At 39.5% G+C, this 18,417-nt stretch overlaps 1 protein-coding gene across 1 annotated transcript; it reads left to right on the top strand.

The window, feature by feature from the left end:
* The first annotated feature begins 814 nt into the window (after positions 1-814).
* NOXRED1 (NADP dependent oxidoreductase domain containing 1) lies at positions 815-18,126 on the top strand. The gene is made up of 8 exons (XM_068559675.1): positions 815-864; positions 1,678-1,849; positions 2,363-2,534; positions 4,240-4,451; positions 8,176-8,356; positions 8,920-9,071; positions 9,696-9,918; positions 17,670-18,126. The coding sequence occupies exons 3-8, from the start codon at positions 2,380-2,382 to the stop codon at positions 17,845-17,847; spliced, it is 1,101 nt and encodes a 366-aa protein (XP_068415776.1). The 5' UTR covers positions 815-864; positions 1,678-1,849; positions 2,363-2,379; the 3' UTR covers positions 17,848-18,126.
* Positions 18,127-18,417: the final 291 nt, after the last annotated feature.

The raw sequence follows: 18,417 nt of genomic DNA on the forward strand, positions 1-18,417 counted from the left end.
AGGGCTTTGACCTTGCTCATGTATGGCAGCTGGTACAGTCTCTGGAAGGTTGTCCTCATGTCTGGTGGTAGAGCTAGGAATCCGTGGGGAAGGGAAGATGGATAAAAAGTGAGGGGAGGGGGAGCAAGGATGAGCTGGAGCCCATGAGGATGCACTGGAACCCCTGCCAGTTCTCACCGCCTCCAACCTGAGGAAGTGGATGACCTGCAGGGGAAGCTCACTGGTGGCCCTTGTCACACAGCTGAACACACACCTGGCCCAGGAGTGTGAGAAGCTACAGAAGGATCCCAGGGAAGGTATAGCAGTTGCGGGCCCGACTGCTGCCCCATAGCAACAGCGCCGCCCACAGACAGCGAAGGCGCCCGCCCAGCCTCGCAAGCACAAATGGCTGCTGCACTTCCACCTCCAGATCCTGCACGGAAACCTCTCCTGTGGTGGCACACCCTAACTGGAAACAGACAGGGAAGGGAATGCTGGAAAATGTAGTTCAGCCTAGCCAACTCGATGTGTTACAAAGCCACAAGCAGCAGATCCCCATTTTTGAGAATGCGTAAGTAAAGGATGGGTCTAGAATCCACGCTTATACAAGTTAACGTGTGCTGCGTTGTCATGCTGGGCTGGACGGTTTTGAGCGTCTCTTTCCTTCGGATCAGGAAACATCACTTGCAACATTCAGATGGCCTACCCACTGTTACGGTCTAAGGAAGGGTTTCTTAGACTTGAAAACTTGTCTGCTCTTCACTTCAGGTGCTGGAGACTTTGCTTGTAAAGAGATTGAGAGAGTGACCTAACAGCCCTCCTACAAAAGGGATTAGAGAAGGTCACGTTTTGTATGATTCCATTCATGTGAAATAGCCAGAAAAGGTAATTCCACAGAGATAAAAAACAGATATGTGGTTGCGGGGGGCTGAGTGGGAGGGTGGGGAGGAAATGGGGAGTAACTGCTTATTGGGTATAGCATTTCCTTGGGTAGGAGTTGAAAATGTTTTGGAACTAGAGGTAGTGGGTGAACAACACTGAATATACTGAATTGTTCACTTTTTAATGGCTGTTTTGTGAATTTCACCTCAATAAAAAAATTTTTTTAATTTAAAAAGCAGGTTAGAGAGGAGTAGTTTTGAATTCTGATCTCAATTTTGCCATTGCTATAAAATAGATTAGAGTTTTGAATATTATTTTTCCCAGCTTTATTGAGGTATAATTGACAAATAAATATTGTATATATTTAAGTGATAACAATATAATGATTTGATATACACTGTGAAATTAGTACCACAGTCAAGTTAATTAACGTGTCCATCACCTCACAGTTACCTTTTTTGTGTGTGTGGTGAGAACACTTAAGACCTACTCTTAGCAAATTTCAAGGAGACAATACAGTATTCTTACCTATAGTCACCATGATGTACATTAGATCCCCAGAATTTATTTTATCTATTGTTTTGTTTATTGTTTTATTTATTATTATTTATTCATTGATTTCTTGAATACAAAAATAAGGGGTTTGAAAAATAACTCGTTGAGTAGTGCTAAGATCTGTATGATATTGCAGTTTGCAAGAAAAAAACAAAACAAAACTAGAAGTCTAGAAACTTCTGTTGGGAAAAGGGGGATCCCATACTGCCCTGGTGTAGTACTCCAAGAAGTAGTGAAGGAATTCTTGCCCTCATGTTGCAGGTCTGGAAAACCTCTAAGTGGGGCTGGCCCCTTTAAGGCTCCAAGACTGAAGCAATCCGGTAGCTAAGGAGTCATAATGACAATCTTCTTGGGTGATTCTCCCTGAAAATGTAGTTCTTACCCTCCAGGACCAGAACCACTAAGGAGCAGAGCCATCTTCTCCGTTTGGTTGGTGAGAGATATATGTGGATGGGCTTGTACATCTCTGGCTTCATTTTCTAAAATCTAGATGTCCCCGCCCTAGACAAAGGACCATGATATTTAGTTTGGGTTCTTTTCTACCCTGTGGGGAACACAGAGTTTAGTGAAAGGGGAGAATTTCTGTGAAATGTGGTCTAAGTGTTCAGTCCTATTTCCAAAACCTAGGAGAGAATGGAAGGGAGAAGAGTGCCTGTGAAACCCATTGCTAATGTAAATGCATCTGCTGAAAACTGTGCCTGGAGCCTATATGGATTTTGTCCAGGTTTTTCATGAATTCAGTATTCCTGATTCACGGGTAGTCAGTGCTTAGGAATTCTCCAGGACTCACACTCAGAGAAGTGGATGAGAGCTGCCAGTTCAGAACTGGGAGGAGAGGTGCTGAAGCCACCATCAGGAGATCCTGAGACTTGGGCACACACACCCTCCTGCATAGACTCCTTCTTCCTGGACAGGGAGCCGAGTTGATTGGTATCTGTTGTTGCAGGAGATGCTGGTTTGGAGATGGACATGCTAGAGGACCTTGAGACACTGCAGTTTGAGTATGGGATTCAAGAGGAAGACCACAGCTGGCTGTATTTGCTGGGCCGTTCTCATGGGCTGACGACCAAGGCCTGTGCCCACGCAACCTTCTTCTGCAAGCTACTCCATAATTTGAGGTAAGCTGGGTCTCCAAGGTCAGACAGACGGAGAAGAATCTCACTGCAGAGAATCCAGATGACTTAAACTTTTTATATTGGAGAATAACTTTGGCAGGGCGAGTGTCTTCCTACCTTTTCCAACCCACACTCAAGTACTCCTGGTCTGAAAGCACCAGGGAAATGCACACCAGGGTCCCTTGGCTGTGTTTATGTAATAAAGCACGGATTAGTGGTGATTTCCTTTCGGTGAGTAGACATTAAATAATCCATTCATTCATTTGTTCATCCATCCATCCTATCATTCACTCCCTCATCAGGATGACCAGCTTGTCTGCCACAGCTACTAATCACTAGCCATTCCATGGCTATTGGCTGAAAATGGGGTCATTGTTTTCTTTTGGGGCTGAGCTAACAGTGGAATGCTTCCTCACAAGAAAGCTTCCTGGGAATTTGGGGGTCCTTATGGCCGGATGACTTGCCTGGAAACAGGAATACTGATTTTCAAAGAAGCTCTCAGTCCAGTCCTGGCTTCTGACGCTTAAATAGGAGGTGTGTGAGAGCCAAGTACCTAGGACTAGGCTCCTGGATTCTGTAACTCTAGGTCACTCCTGGAGCATCTGTCCCCACCCCCCAACCCCTCAGTCTGCTTCTCAGTTTACTTTTCTCTGAAATTAGGTTAATTCCTAGATGGTGGGACCAGATCTGAATTAAACATGTTATAGATACAGCACATACCCGAGGAGGCAGACTACTCAAGAAGTTTGCTGACTGGCTGACTGATGCAGATGCGTAAACCTATTGGCTGCCTCCAAGATGAGTGACGAGAAACCAATATGGGAAACTTCCAGGAGGCATCTTCTATTTGCAAAGATCAGGCACAGAGAGAAAATGCTCTCCTTTTAACCAAAAGAGAAGGCTTAAATGGAATGGGGCTTGTGATGCTTACATGGAAACTCCAGAGCTTTAAGACTCCAATTTTCACAGAAATACAGAACAAATATAAGATTGCCATATAACAACATAAAAAATGCCTTATGTATTCAGAGGTCAGACTTTGTTCATCTTGGGTCAAGTGAACCTCCAGAAAGAGAGGCCTCAGGTCCTTGATCCTCAGTTTCTTAGGTCTGTTTTCCCTCATAAACCATTTACTTTTATAAATCATTACATTTGGAAAAAAGCTAAGTTACGTGGTTTCCTGGGTTTGTGCAGAACTGAAATAGCAAACTAGAAAGAGGAGGTGTATGGTAGGAGAGGGGTGCACTCATCCTGATGGAGATGGAAATTGACAGCTGTCTGCACAGGAAACAGTGAAGGAACTGGCTCCCCATGTTCCAGGATAAGGTGTAATTATAATTAGGCTGTTCACAGTGATGGTCCTGAGTCAAAGAAATGGTTAAATAATCAGACCTTGTGTTTAAGAAGGCAGGGAAATGCACGATACATATAACCAAAGAAATGTTCACTTAAGAATGTTTTAAACAAGTTCTGATCCTTTGAAAGGGGTATGCTTTACTTCCTGGAAAATTCACTCAGGAGGAAACATTCCATTCCATCAGTGAAGCTGGATCAGTGGGACATAATTGGAATTCTTCTCTCTGAAGTACTTAAGGTGTCACAGCAGGCTGCATGTGAGGAAGTTAAACCAGAGAACGTCAGAGGTTGACAGTCAAGAAGGACTAAGGGTCTGCGTTTACTTGGGTGTGTGTCTGTGTTCATTCTCCAGAGAATCATTCTCCAGAAAATCATTACAGGAGAAGCAAACTTCTAGATGTCCCTTGACTGGACTGCGTGAAGACACTCCTGATGACGATGAGTTAAAGGTGGGCATCATTGGAGGCGGCCACCTTGGGAAGCAGCTGGCTCATACACTGCTTCAGCTTGTCCCCATCCCAGCTGACAGCCTGAGGATCTCCACTCGGAGGCCAGAGGCCCTGGGTGAGGAGCACTGCGCAGTAGAAGGGGGGCTTGGGTGTGCTCTTCAGGTGGTGACGAGGCCATTTTGAAAGGGTCCCTCAAAAGAGGAATCCTCGCGTACAGCATGCCGAGTTCTCAGCTTGCTGGCCCTGAGAAAAGCCAGAAAGATGGTTTTTTAACTTGTTCCTTAAAGCAGCTTTCTTCTCCACCTAAATATTTATATCCATCTCTCCTCCTTGTGCCCTTGGTGGCGAGATATCTTTCTGGGTCTTTGATATAGAGAAGCTTTCCAAACAGAATTCAGATCTTCTAACTGGACCAGTTAGAGTCCGAGTGGTGTCTACCAGTTCCAAATATTTGGCCTTATTTTTTTAAAATAACATTTACTGAAAAATTTTTAAAAAGTTTTATAATGATTCCATTTATTAACTTATGGTGATAGAAATCAGAACAGTGGTTGCTTCTGGGGAGACTGAGAAGAGGCCCAAGGGAACTTTCTGGGGAGTTGGAAATATTCTGTATCTTGAGAGAGGTGTGAGTTACATAGGTGTATGCATTTGTCAAAATTGATCAAACTGTTTACTTCAGATCTGTGTGTCGCATTGTATGTAAATCATACTTCAAAAAAATTTTTAATGTAAAATAATATATGAATGTTACAGAAAATTTAGAAAACTACTCTATAGGGAAGTAAATAATAACTACCTATAATTCTCCTAGCAGGGTTATCATTTCTTTCCCATTTTTTCCTCTCATTATATCAGATTATATCAGCAATTAACACTCTACAAAGCTTTTTGTATCCTGCTTTTTTCACTTAATGTATCATGAGCCTATTCTCATATTATTTGACAGTCTTCAAACTCATGATTTTAAGGTTGTATAGTATTCCTAAGTATGACTGTATGATAATTTATGTAACTGTGCCTTATTTAATAGGACTTCCTTGTACATAATTTAAAAAACAAAACTACTAGGTCAAAGTACAGGTACAGCTTTATTAAGATATACTTTGTATATAATAAACTGCACATTAAAAAAAAAAATTTCTTGGCCAGGCCACAAGGCATGTGGGATCTTAGTTCCCCAACCAGGGATCGAACCCGTGCCCCTTGCATTGAAGTGCGGAGTCTTAACCACTGGACCACCGGGGAAGTCCTAAACTGCACATTTTAAAAGTGTACACGGGGACTTCTCCAGTGGTCCAGTGGTAAAGAATCCGCCTTCCAAAGCAGGGGACGCGGGTTCAATCCCTGGTCAGGGAACTAAGATCCCACATGCTGCAGGGCAACTAAGCCTGTGTGCCACAACTGCTGAGCTCACGCACCTCAACGATAGAGCCCACAAGCCACAAAGTACAGAGCCCACATGCTCTGGAGTCCGCGTGCCACAGCTAGAGAGAGAAAATCCACGGCCACAATGAGAAACCCGAGCACTGCAATGAAGAGCCCGCGCACGGCAACGAAAAAAAGATCCCGCATCCCTCAACCAAGATCCCGCATGCTGCAACTCAGACCCGACGCAGCCAAAAAAAAAGAAAATAAATAAGTATTTTTTAAAAAAAGTGTATAGGGACTTCCGTGGTGGTCCAGTGGGTAAGATTTAGCTCCCAATGCGGGGGTCCCGGGTTCAATCGCTGGTCGGGGAACTAGATCCCACATGCATGCCGCAATTAAGAAGTCCGCATGCTGCAACTAAGAAGCCTGCACGCCACAACTAAAAGATCCTGCATGCCGCAACTAAGGACCCAGCGCAGCCTAAATAAATAAATAAATAAATAAATAAATGAATATTTTAAAAATAAAAAGTAAAAGTGTACAGTTTGATGTTTTGTGACACATGTATACTCCTGTGAAACCATCAACGTAATCAAGGTAATGAGTCTCTCTACCTCCCTTTAGAACCCACTCAGGAAACCACTGATCTGATTTTTTTTTTTAATTATTTATTTTAGTTTTGGCTGCGTTGGGTCTTCGTTGCTGCACACGGGCTTTCCCTAGTTGCAGAGAGTGGGGGCTGCTCTTCGTTGTGGTACGCGGGCTTCTCATTGCATTGGCTTCTCTTGTTGCGGAGCACAGGCTCTAGGCGCGCAGGCTTCAGTAGTTACGGCGTGCAGGCTCTAGAGCACAGGCTCAGTAGTTGTGGCGCATGGGCTTAGTTGCTCCACGGCATGTGGGATCTTCCCAGACCAGGGCTCAAACCCGTGTCCCCTGCATTGGCAGGTGGACTCCCAACCGCTGCGCCACCAGGGAAATCCCCACTGATCTGATTTCTGTCACTACCGATTAGTTTGCATTTTGTAGAATTTTGTATAAATGGAGTCATACAGTTTGTACTTTTTCTTTGGTCTGAATTATTTTTTTAATTAATTTTTTCACACACACACACACACACTGTATTTTATTTTTACAAAAGATAAGTAGACTGACACCAAGCATTGTACATGGATGACCACAACAAAAGCAACAATGATTGCAATTACCAAACATGAAACACACTCATACTATGTCATAATATTGACATTCAGTCCAGTAATCCTCCACTGTAACAGCTCCTTTACTTTGCAGTGAAAATTGATTTGTATATTCTTTGCCTCTGAGTCCTTGTGGGATTTTTTTTTTTTTAATTCAGACAGAAAGTCACAAAAATTATACTCATCCTCATCAGTTCACTCAGTCCCATGTAATTAATTTTTTTTTCATCTTGATCTTTTGTTAGCACTTTTATGAGTTCATCAGTTTTTCATTAGAGTTCTGAAAATGCTTATTCATTCAGTTCAGCAGTACAGTCAGTTACCAGAAACCTGTACTTGTCAGAGTCTTTTCCATGAATTTCTTGAAGATGAAACCCTTTTATAGGAACATATTTGCAAAAGCATCAGAGTACACCCAGAACTGTCTGTAAATGACAAAAGACTTAAAAATGACCACAGTTAAAGATTTGATGAAAGTTCATAATAATGCAGTTGACAAGAAAATTAGTTATTTCTGAGATATACATTTTAAAGTAATACCTAGGATTATTACTTATAACATTACACCAGAACATATAAGATTTTTAGAAATTTCATGTAATGTCTGAAACATTTATATTAACATATTTCCATACATATTTCCATACTAATTTTTTTATTGAAGTATAGTTGATTTACAATGTTGTGTTAGTTTCAGATGTACAGCAAAGTGATTCAGTTATATATATTCAGTTATATGTATATATATATAGTTATGTGTATATGTATGTATATGTGTATATATATATATAGTTATATGTGTATATATGTATATATGTATATATATATATAGTTATATTCAGTTGTATGTATATATATATATATATACAGTTTCTGCATCTATAATATAGGAATAATACTAGCCTCTGTCTCATAAGGTCCTTATAAGATTCCCTTAGGTAACGTATGTACTTTGTACATTATCTGGTACACGATGAATTCTGTAAATTGGAGAAGGCTTCATTCAGACTTTTTTTCTTCCTAAAAAAAAAAAAATTTGAAAAATTCTAGCATTTGGTCTAAAACATAAGATAAGGATGAATCATCTTACAATCTCGAGCACTGCTGCAGTGGCACCTGCTGCGTGGCTTTTAGAAGGCATGAGGGAATCTCTTCTGATTTATGTGGTGACAAGACTTGAGATAAAATAATTGTCATCCTCTCCCCACAGTTGATGTTGAGTTCAAAGTTCTTTGTACTGTGATCTTTCTGACTTCCTTTATTCCCTCCCAGATGAATTCAAGAAACTGGGAATCCAGTGCTTTTACCATAACTCTTCTCTGGCGGAGTGGGCCAACGTGATATTCCTCTGCTGCCTGCCATCTCAGCTGTCTAATATCTGTGTAGAAATTCAAACCAGCCTTGGAAAAGCCTGCATTGTGTACAGCTTTGTAGCTGCCGTCCCACTACCCAGGTATCTTGTTAGGGTGAGCACAGGATTGGCAGAACTGCTCTGTCTCCTCATCTCCATCCCCGCCCCGACCTCTTGGAGTTGGCCATTCCCAGTCATAAGGTGGAAGCAGCTTCATTGGCAGAAGGACCCAGCCAGCCTTTGAAATTGTGTCTTCCCCGCTTTTCCACTAACAGCACTTGTGGGTGGGACCTTTTCTTTGATGTGCAAATGTTCAGAACTGCAGTAGAGCATTACTTCCAACTACTTGAAGCTGATTAGTGTTCCCCTTGTACACCACTCAACAGCATGAAAATTGATCTAGAGCATGTGTCAGATATTATTTTTGTACCTCGAGTGTCTAGCTCAGTGCCTGGCTCGTGGTGACATTGAATAAGTGTTAAGTGGATGGGTAAACAATCCAGCTACGATGTAGTGCCCCAGTGCCGACCCACACCTGCGTTTGCCTGTGAGTGGTGCTGTGCAGGGGACTACATTGTTGGGGCTGGATGTGAACTCAGTGGGTCACGTGGTGCTTTATTCCAGTCCGGGCCCTGCACTTCCTGCGTTGGTGGCTTTACTTTCAGGTTGAAACTCCTACTGAACCACACCAATGTCTTGCGGCCTCAGTATCTGTGTGTTGAAGATCTTGCCAGCATCTGGGGGGCCAATAAGGAAATCACAGCTGCTCTCCAAGACCCTGTGGTTCTTCAGGCTACCTGTCCCTACAGTCCTGCTGGTAATGGCTCACGATATTTTTGGCACTTTTAAAAATTACCTTCCTCTTGGCCTGTTGCTATCTTATTAAATCCCTGAGTGTGTGTGTGTGTGTGTGTGCGTGCGTGCATGCGTGTGTGCTGAGGGTGTGTGTGTGTGTAAGTACAAGCTAGATACATTCTCAGCTATTTAGGTTTTACATGGGAATAGCTTTGGTGGCAAAAAGTAGCCTTTTTAGGGAAAGCTAAGAAGTGTGATTAATCGGACCCTTTAAGGATGAATTGGAAACAACCAGAGGATGGAGCCTATTTAAACCAGAGGATGCAGTGTCTGGGACTAAATGGCTTTTCCTTACTGTAATCTTGCAGTTTGGCTTATTGGCAAGGACCATTCTAGAGATTTCTAGAGATGCATTTGTCATCAGCACTGCCTACATTAACATATCTGTCTTCCTCTGGTAGGGTCAACACGTGATGTGTTATAAAGGGCACACACAGGGCTCTTGGCCTGGAAAGGAAGAGCGCTTATCTTGAGGTTCATATAACCGAACTGTCTTGGACAGAAGACACCGTCTGGGGTTTGTCCTAGGTTCCTGCAAACCTTTTTGGTGGTGCTAACTGGTATTTCCTTTCTCATTGATGTTTAGGGGGAATAATCCTCAATATCAAGTGGTTGGAGGGAGTGTTCTATGCAGCCATAAATGTCTGCACAGCAAAGGACATGCCCCACTCACAAGTGCTGCAGCTTCTGAATGAACTGTTCCTCTCCAAGCACTTTGAAGCCTGTGAGAAGGACAGAGTGTCTTTCCAAAAATTTCAAGCACAAGATTTTGTCAGCAAAGCCTATGCCAAGAACCTGTCTCGGAAAAGGTAAAGTATTAGACGAGTGGCCATTCTAACTTCTCCCACACTGTTTTCTTAGCAGATGCTTTTAATCTTTTTCCTTTCATGTTATCTTTAAAAATGTATAAAACGAATACATTCTTATAAAAAAAATCCAACTAGTGGAAAAGTGAGAGCCCTCCTTTGCCCCCCAAATCCCTTTTCATAGACTTTACCTCTGATGGTATTTGTATTTTTGTCTTTCTACCTATGCATTTACAAACATATATTTATATTGTCATTATAATGTATATGCATATCTGTATCTATATATACATTTTAGAAACATGGGGATTATACTTACTACATCATAGGTACCATTCTATGTTAGTACAATCATATCTATTTCATTTATGAGCACTGTGCAGGCATCCATTGGATACATTTCTTTAGCTACATTTATTCATCCTATTTCCTCTTAATGGCAATGTAGTTCCCTCTGCCCCACATTTTGCACAAAGGGCTGCTTTGAACCTTTCATCCTTAAACTTTGCACACTTGTACCAGTAGAATTTCTGGGTCAGAGGTTATATATAGTTTATGTTTGATAGGTATTCCTAAACTGCTTATCAAAAAAGCGATACTTATATTTCTACCAATAGTGTATGAGAGTGCCATTTCACTATAGCTTGATAACTATTAGATCATTCTTTTTAATCTTTAATAATCTAATAGGGACAAATGGTTGCCCTTGTTACCAGTGACTTCCATGTCACTAAATTCACTGGACACTTTTAAATCCTTTTCTTCCTTGGCTATTGAACATGCCTTCCTTCTTGAAACAATCTTTTCTCTTAGCTTTCATGATACCCTCACATTCTCTTCATTTTCCTCCTGTCCCTCCGATCCTTCCTTTGCCAGCTCCTCTTCTGCCCCATCCTTAAATCTGGCAGTTTTCAGGGCTCTGTCCTAGGCCTTCTTTTCTTTTCATTCTACACTTTGTTCCTGGGTGATCTTTTCCACTTCGGGGACTTAGGTTGCCATTACATGCGCCTTTGCAGAGTTGTTCAGGCCAGAACCTGGAAGTAATCCTTGATCTTCCCCCCCCTCTTATCTTTTGTGTTCTAATTAATCACCAATGACCTGTGGTACACTTTCAGTTTGGGAATTTTCCTTCCCCCTTATCCTGTGATTCTCTTCGCCTCTCTCTTATGCTGGATCTCTTTTTCCTAGACCCCTCTTCCTCTGGCTTCATTTCCTTCTTCATTATGGTGGAATCTGTCCTCCTCCAGTAGCTTCCTTAGAAAAGCCTGCATAGGAAGTAATTTTTAGGGACTATGTCGGAAAATTTTATTTATTTTTTTGTTTATAGCAGCTTTATTCATAATTGCCAAAACTTGGGAGCAACCAAGGTATCCTTCAGTAGGTGAATGGATAAATAAACTGTGGTCCATCAGACAATGGAGTATTATTCAGTGCTAAAAAGAAATGAGCTATCAAGCCATGAAGAGGCATAAAGGCATCTTGAATGTATAATCCTAAGCAAAAGAAGCCAATCTGAAAAGGCTACATACTTTATGATTCAGAAAATGTTTTTATTCTAACCAAATATTGAGAACATAGCCAGGTATAGAATCTAGGTTAGAGCAGAAGCAAGAACTACAATCCTTCAGCCTGTGGAAAGAAAACCACGTTCACAGAAAGACAGACAAAATGAAAAGGCAGAGGACTTTGTACCAGATGAAGGAACAAGATAAAACCCCAGAAAAACAACTAAATGAAGTGGAGATAGGCAACCTTCCAGAAAAAGTATTCCGAATAATGATAGTGAAGATGATCCAGGACCTCGGAAAAAGAATGGAGGCAAAGATCGAGAAGATGCAAGATATGTTTAACAAAGACCTAGAAGAATTAAAGAACAAACAAACAGAGATGAACAATACAATAACTGAAATGAAAACTACACTAGAAGGAATCCATAGCAGAATAACTGAGGCAGAAGAACGGATAAGTGACCTGGAAGACAGAATGGTGGAATTCACTGCTGCAGAACAGAATAAAGAAAAAAGAATGAAAAGGAATGAAGACAGCCTAAGAGACCTCTGGGACAACACTAAACGCAACAACATTTGCATTATAGGGGTCCCAGAAGGAGAAGAGAGAGAGAAGGGGCCCGAGAAAATACTTGAAGAGATTATAGTCAAAAACTTCCCTAACATGGGAAAGGAAAAAGCCACCCAAGTCCAGGAAGTGCAGAGAGTCCCAGGCAGGAGAAACCCAAGGAGAAACATGCCGAGACACATAGTAATCAACTTGACAAAAATTAAAGACAAAGAAAAATTATTGAAAGCAACAAGGGAAAAATGACAAATAACATACAAGGGAACTCCTCCCATAAGGTTAACAGCTGATTTCTCAGTAGGAACTCTACAAGCCAGAAGGGAGTGGCACGATATACTTAAAGTGATGAAAAGGAAGAACCTACAACCAAGATTACTCTACCCGGCAAGGATCTCATTCAGATTCGACGGAGAAATCAAAAGCTTTACAGACAAGCAAAAGCTAAGAGAATTCAGCACCACCAAACCAGCTCTACAACAAATGCTAAAGGAACTTCTCTAAGTGGGAAACACAAGGGAAGAAAAGGACCTACAAAAACAAATGCATAACAATTAAGAAAATGGTAATACGAACATACATATCAATAATTACCTTAAACGTGAATGGATTAAATGCTCCAACCAAAAGACACAGGCTTACTGAATGGATACAAAAACAAGACCCATATGTTATGCTGTCTACAAGAGACCCACTTCAGACCTAGGGACACATACAGACTGAAAGTGAGGGGATGGAAAAAGATATTCCATGCAAATGGAAATCAAAAGAAAGCTGGAGTAGCAATACTCATATCAGATAAAATAGACTTTAAAATACAGAATGTTACAAGAGACAAGGAAGGACACTGCATAATGATCAAGGGATCAATCTGAGAAGAAGATATAACAATTATAAATATATATGCACCCAACATAGAAGCACCTCGATACATAAGGCAACTGCTAACAGCTCTAAAAGAGGAAATTGACAGTAACACAATAATAGTGGGGGACTTTAACACCTCACTTACACCAATGGACAGATCATCCAAACAGAAAATAAGGAAACAGAAGCTTTAAATGACACAATAGACCAGATAGATTTAATTGATATTTATAAGACATTCCATCCAAAAACAACAGATTACACTTTCTTCTCAAGTGCACATGGAACATTCTCCAGGATTGATCACATCTTGGGTCACAAATCAAGCCTCAGTAAATTTAAGAAAATTGAAATCATATCAAGCATCTTTTCCCACCACAATGCTGTGAGATTAGAAATCCATTACAAGGAAAAAAACGTAAAAAACACAAACACGTGGAGGCTAAACAATATGTTACTAAATAACCAAGAGATCACTGAAGAAATCAAAGAGGAAATCAAAAAATACCTAGAGACAAATTACAATGAAAACATGATGATCCAAAACCTACAGGATGCAGCAAAAGCAGTTCTAAGCAGTACAAGCCTACCTGAAGAAACAAGAAAAATCTCAAACAATCTAACCTTACACCTAAAGGAACTAGAGAAAGAAGAAAAAACCCAGAGTTAGCAGAAGGAAAGAAATCATAAAGATCAGAGCAGAAATAAATGAAATAGAAACAAAGAAAACAATAGCAAAGATCAATAAAACGAAAAGCTGGTTCTTTGAGAAGATAAAATTGATAAACCTTTAGCCAGACTCATCAAGAAAAGAGGGAGAGGACTCATATCAATAAAATTAAAAATGAAAAAGGAGAAGTTACGACAGACACCACAGAAATACAAAGCAACAAGGATGTCCACTCTTGCCACTATTATTCAACATAGTTTTGGAAGTCCTAGCCACGGCAATCAGAAGAAAAATAAAAGGAATACAAATTGGAAAAGAAGAAGTAAAACTGTCACTGTTTGTAGATGACATGATACTATACATAGAGAATCCTAAAGATGCCACCAGAAAACTACTAGAGCTAATCAATGAATTTGGTAAAGTTGCAGGATACAAAATAAATGCACAGAAATCTCTTGCATTCCTATACACGGACAACAAAAGATCAGAAAGAGAAATTAAGGAAACAATCCCATTCACCATTGCAACAAAAAGAAAGAAAAAAAAAAAAAGAATCTAGGTTAGAAATAATTTTCCCTCAGAATTTTGAAGGCATTGCTCCGTCATCTTTCAGCTTTTAAATTGCTGTTGAGAGGTACAGTGCCCTTCTAATTCTTCAATTCATGCTTGGTCTGAAATCTGTTCCTTTTCTCTCTGGAAGCTTATAGTATCTTTTGACTTCAGCATCCTGAAATTTTATTATGCGTCATGATGTGGATCTATTTTAATGCACTGTGTTGGGCAGTTGGTGGGCCTCCTTTTTTTCCCCTTAACTTAAAAAGAAAAAGATTGTAAAATATGTACACAGAAAAGTACCTATTCCATAAATTCATAAATATACAGTTTAATGAATTATTGTAAAGCAAATATCCATGTAATTGCCACCCATAAAAGAAACAGAACATTCAATGGTCCTTCTCAATCTGCATGTCAAGTTCTCCAATTTTCTCCTATTATGTCTTTGATAATTTCCTCCCCTTCCCTCTGTTTTCTCTGTTCTCTCTTCTGAATATTTTATTAGCCAAACGTTGGACCTCCTGGGCTGGTCTTCTGATTTTCTTTAGTTCTCCTATTTTCAGTATCTTTGCCTTTTTGTTCTGCTTTCTGAGAGATTTCCTCAACTATCCTGTTTTTACTATTATATTTAGAACATATTTTCATTTTGCTATATTTTGACTTTCAAAGATTCTTTGTCTCCAAATATTCCTTTTTTATGTAGCATCCTGTTGTCATTTCCCTATGCAATACCATCTCTTATCCCTTTGAGAATGTAAATGATAGAATTTTTTCTTCTCTGAGGAGTCTTTCCTTCAGGGTTTTTTTGACCATTTATTTTGGTCTCTATCATTCATTTTAGAGGCTTTCTTCAAGTATATGGAGAACCTTGATTGTCTGCTCATATTTTTTTTTAAATAAATTTATTTATTTATTTTGGCTGCATTGGGCCTTCTTTGCTGCGCATGGGCTTTCTCTAGTTGTGGCGAGCGGGGGCTACTCTTCATTGCAGTGCAGGGCTTCTCATTGCTGTGGCTTCTCTTGTTGCGGAGCACAGGCTCCAGGCGCGTGGGTTTAGTAGTTGTGGCTCACAGGCTCTAGAGCACAGGCTCAGTAATTGTGATGCACGGGCTTAGTTGCTCTGTGGCATGTGGAATCTTCCCAGATAAGGGCTCGAACCCATGTCCCCTGCACTGGCAGGCGGATTCTTAACCACTGTGCCACCAGGGAAGTCCTGTCTGCTCATATTTAAGATCCTGGTTACTAAAAAGTTGCTTGGAAACTCTGTGTTTGCTACTGTGGTCTTTACTACAGAGTGATTTGATCAGCTTTTTCCTTGGGAAACCCTGAATATTGGTATCTTTAAGTCTTTGGGACCCAACTTGGGGAAAGAAAGCTGCACATGTGTAGGAAGAGGGGTGGTCTTATCATTCAGAATATATTTTTTCACTTTATTTCTCCCCTTTTCAGCATATCCTTGCCACTCAAACTGCCTGATAACCATGCCATCTGGGAGTTTGTTTAGAAATGCAGATTATGGGTCCCCACCCCAGATATATGGAATCAGAATCTGCCTTTTTACAAGCTCCCAAGTGATATGTCCATTAAAGTTGGAAAAGTGCTGCTCTATGGCCTTTTTCATCAGATGACCTGTTAGAATGGGAGGCATGGCATATTAATATTTCTACTATGATTGTAGTTTCTCAAATTCTCTTTATATTTCTAATCTTTGTTTTATAAAGTTTGAAGCCATATCATCTGATGAACAGAAGTTTGTACTTCTTACATCTTCTTGGTAGATTATACTTTTTAATTCTATCCCTCCCCTTTTAAAAAACTTTTTAGATAATTTTGATTCACATGCAGTTATTAAGAAATAATACAAAGAAATCCCATGTACCCATTTATCCAGTTTCTCCCAATGGAACAAACCATAGTACAATATCTATACACAGATATTGTAAAACTATAGTACAATACCACAACCAGGATATTGACACTGATACAGTCAAGATACAGAACAATTCTATAACTAGGGATCCTTCATCTTGATCCTTCCTCCCCAACTTGGCAACCATTGAGCTGTTCTCTATTTCTGTGATTTTGTCACTTAAAGAATATTATATAAAAGGAATCATATATTATGCAACCTTAGGGGATATTGGCCTTTTTCATTTAGCATAATTCTCTGGAGATTCATCCAAGTTGCTGTGTGTATCAATAATTTATTCCTTTTTTATTGCTGAGTAGTTTTCATGGCATGTATGTACCATAGTTTGTTTAATCATTCATCTGTTGAAGGACTTCTAGGATCTTTCCAGTTTTTGGCTATTACGAATAAAGATGCTTTGAACATTCATGTACAGGTTTTTGTGTAAACGTAAGTTTTAATTTCTCTGGGACAAATGCTCAGGGGTGCAATGACTGGTTGCATGTTTATTTTTTTTAAGACACTGCCAAACTGTTTTTCAAAGTTGTTATATCCTTTTACATCATTAGCAATGTATGATTCAGTTTCTCTTCATCCTCCCAGCATTTGGTGTTGTCACTAATTTTTGTTTTACCATTACATCTATAGATCAATTTGTGGAGAGTTGACATCTTTATAATGTTAAGTTTTCCCATCCATGTACACAGTATATCTCTCCATTTATTTATATCTTTTTTATTTCATCAGCATTTCATAGTTTTCAGTATACAAGTCCTGTACATGTTTTGTTAGATTTACACCTAAGTATTCTATTTTGTGTGTGTGAAAGGAACTGCATTTTTAGGTTTTTTTTGCCCAAGTGTTCATTGCTAATATATATAAATAAAATTTATTTTATGTTTTTTTATATCCTAGTGACCTTGCTGAATTCGTTTATTAGTTCTAGGAGATTTTTTTTTTTTTTTTAGATTCCTTTGGATTTTCTACATAGACAATCATGTCATCTATATATAGCAACAGTTTCAGTTCTCCCTTTCCAATCTGTGTGCCTTTTATTTCCTTTTCTTGCATTATTGCACTGGCTACAACTTCTAGTGGTATGTTGAATAAGTGTGGTGAGAGCAGATATCCTTGCCTTACTCCTGATTTTTTTAATACTATAAAACCCTATGTCTTAATGCTTTTTAAGTTGAATTCCACTACAGACTAATATTTAACATTGCCCCATTTTTATTTGCATGTTAACTCCTACTTCTTTCCCTATACAGTTGAAGAGGGTATCTTTTTTTTTTTTTGAAGAGGATATATTGTAAAAGAAATGAGGTCTCTTCCATTCCTAATGTCCATGATCCTCTTATGTATTTTCTTTCTAAATTCAAGGAAAATATACTGAAAAGGATGTTGATTTTATTGTCATAATCATTCTCTAATTATGAATTCCTCCCCAAATGCACTTAGAGAATTTTAAGTGTGAAAACTCATAAGTACAATTAAATCCACGGGTTGAATAGACCCAGATGAATTTTTAATTTAACTAAGAATTTTAATTAGTTTGACATAGAAAATGAAGAACCTTATTTCCAAGTGGAGGAGAACTTTCTTTAAAGGAAATGTTTAACAGCAAAATCAGATGTATTAAACAGACATAAAAAAGTAACACTATTTTTTTCCCTACCCCAGGCCTTTCCCCTGGTTTGATCTGACTGCTGTGCAACTCAAGGAAACTCCCTTTAGCCAGTATCTCTCACAGAGCACTACTTTTCAGGACAACCTTACCCATCTATACTGTGATTCATTTGGCATCACCCTAACCAAAGAACAAGAGCCAGAGGTTTCCACGGGTTCTTCATCCCAATAAGAGAAGAGACCTCAGGAATCAGGATTTTTTTCTCCCTCTACAGTGGTAGTGCCCTGATTATCATAATTGACAGTGGAAGTCATGTGACTGTGTGGTGCTTGCCACATGTTAGGCAGTAAGGAATTAGAAAATTGTACTGATGGCTCTTTAAGAACTAGAATAAAACAAGAGGTTCTTTACATCACTATATTTGGGTGTGTCTGGCTTTTGGAAGCAAATGAATGAAACCACATAACCTGACACACTTAAGTAAGCTGCTTCCCCAGCAGCGAATTATCAATTCAGTTAATTCAAATTATCTCTTGTCTAAAAGCTAAATTCAAGAAGTTATACTGTCATTATTAAATGGTTACATACTTCTTCTGTAGCATTCTTTTCCTACAATATGTAGCTACAGTATGTAGTTACATTCTTTCCCTGTAGCAGTATGTAGCTGACAAATGATGCACCTTGATTGTCCCACACTTTGAGTAGAAAAATAAAATGTGTGGTAAACAATCTTAATTGAATTATGACTCATTTTAGGCTTATTTCAGCTACACATGACCGTTCTGGTACTATCTTATTTAA

The sequence above is a fragment of the Eschrichtius robustus genome, chromosome 1 (genome assembly GCF_028021215.1).
Source record: "Eschrichtius robustus isolate mEscRob2 chromosome 1, mEscRob2.pri, whole genome shotgun sequence".
NCBI lineage: Eukaryota > Metazoa > Chordata > Mammalia > Artiodactyla > Eschrichtiidae > Eschrichtius > Eschrichtius robustus.

What these genes read in the sequence shown, in the direction of transcription:
- NOXRED1 (XM_068559675.1), top strand. Translation starts at nt 2,380, where the DNA reads ATGGACATGCTAGAGGACCTTGAGACACTGCAGTTTGAGTATGGGATT. An exon ending in AAGCTACTCCATAATTTGAG is followed by an intron (nt 2,535 to 4,239) that starts GTAAGCTGGGTC and finishes TTCATTCTCCAG; the next exon opens with AGAATCATTCTCCAGAAAAT. An exon ending in GCTGCCGTCCCACTACCCAG is followed by an intron (nt 8,357 to 8,919) that starts GTATCTTGTTAG and finishes CTTTACTTTCAG; the next exon opens with GTTGAAACTCCTACTGAACC.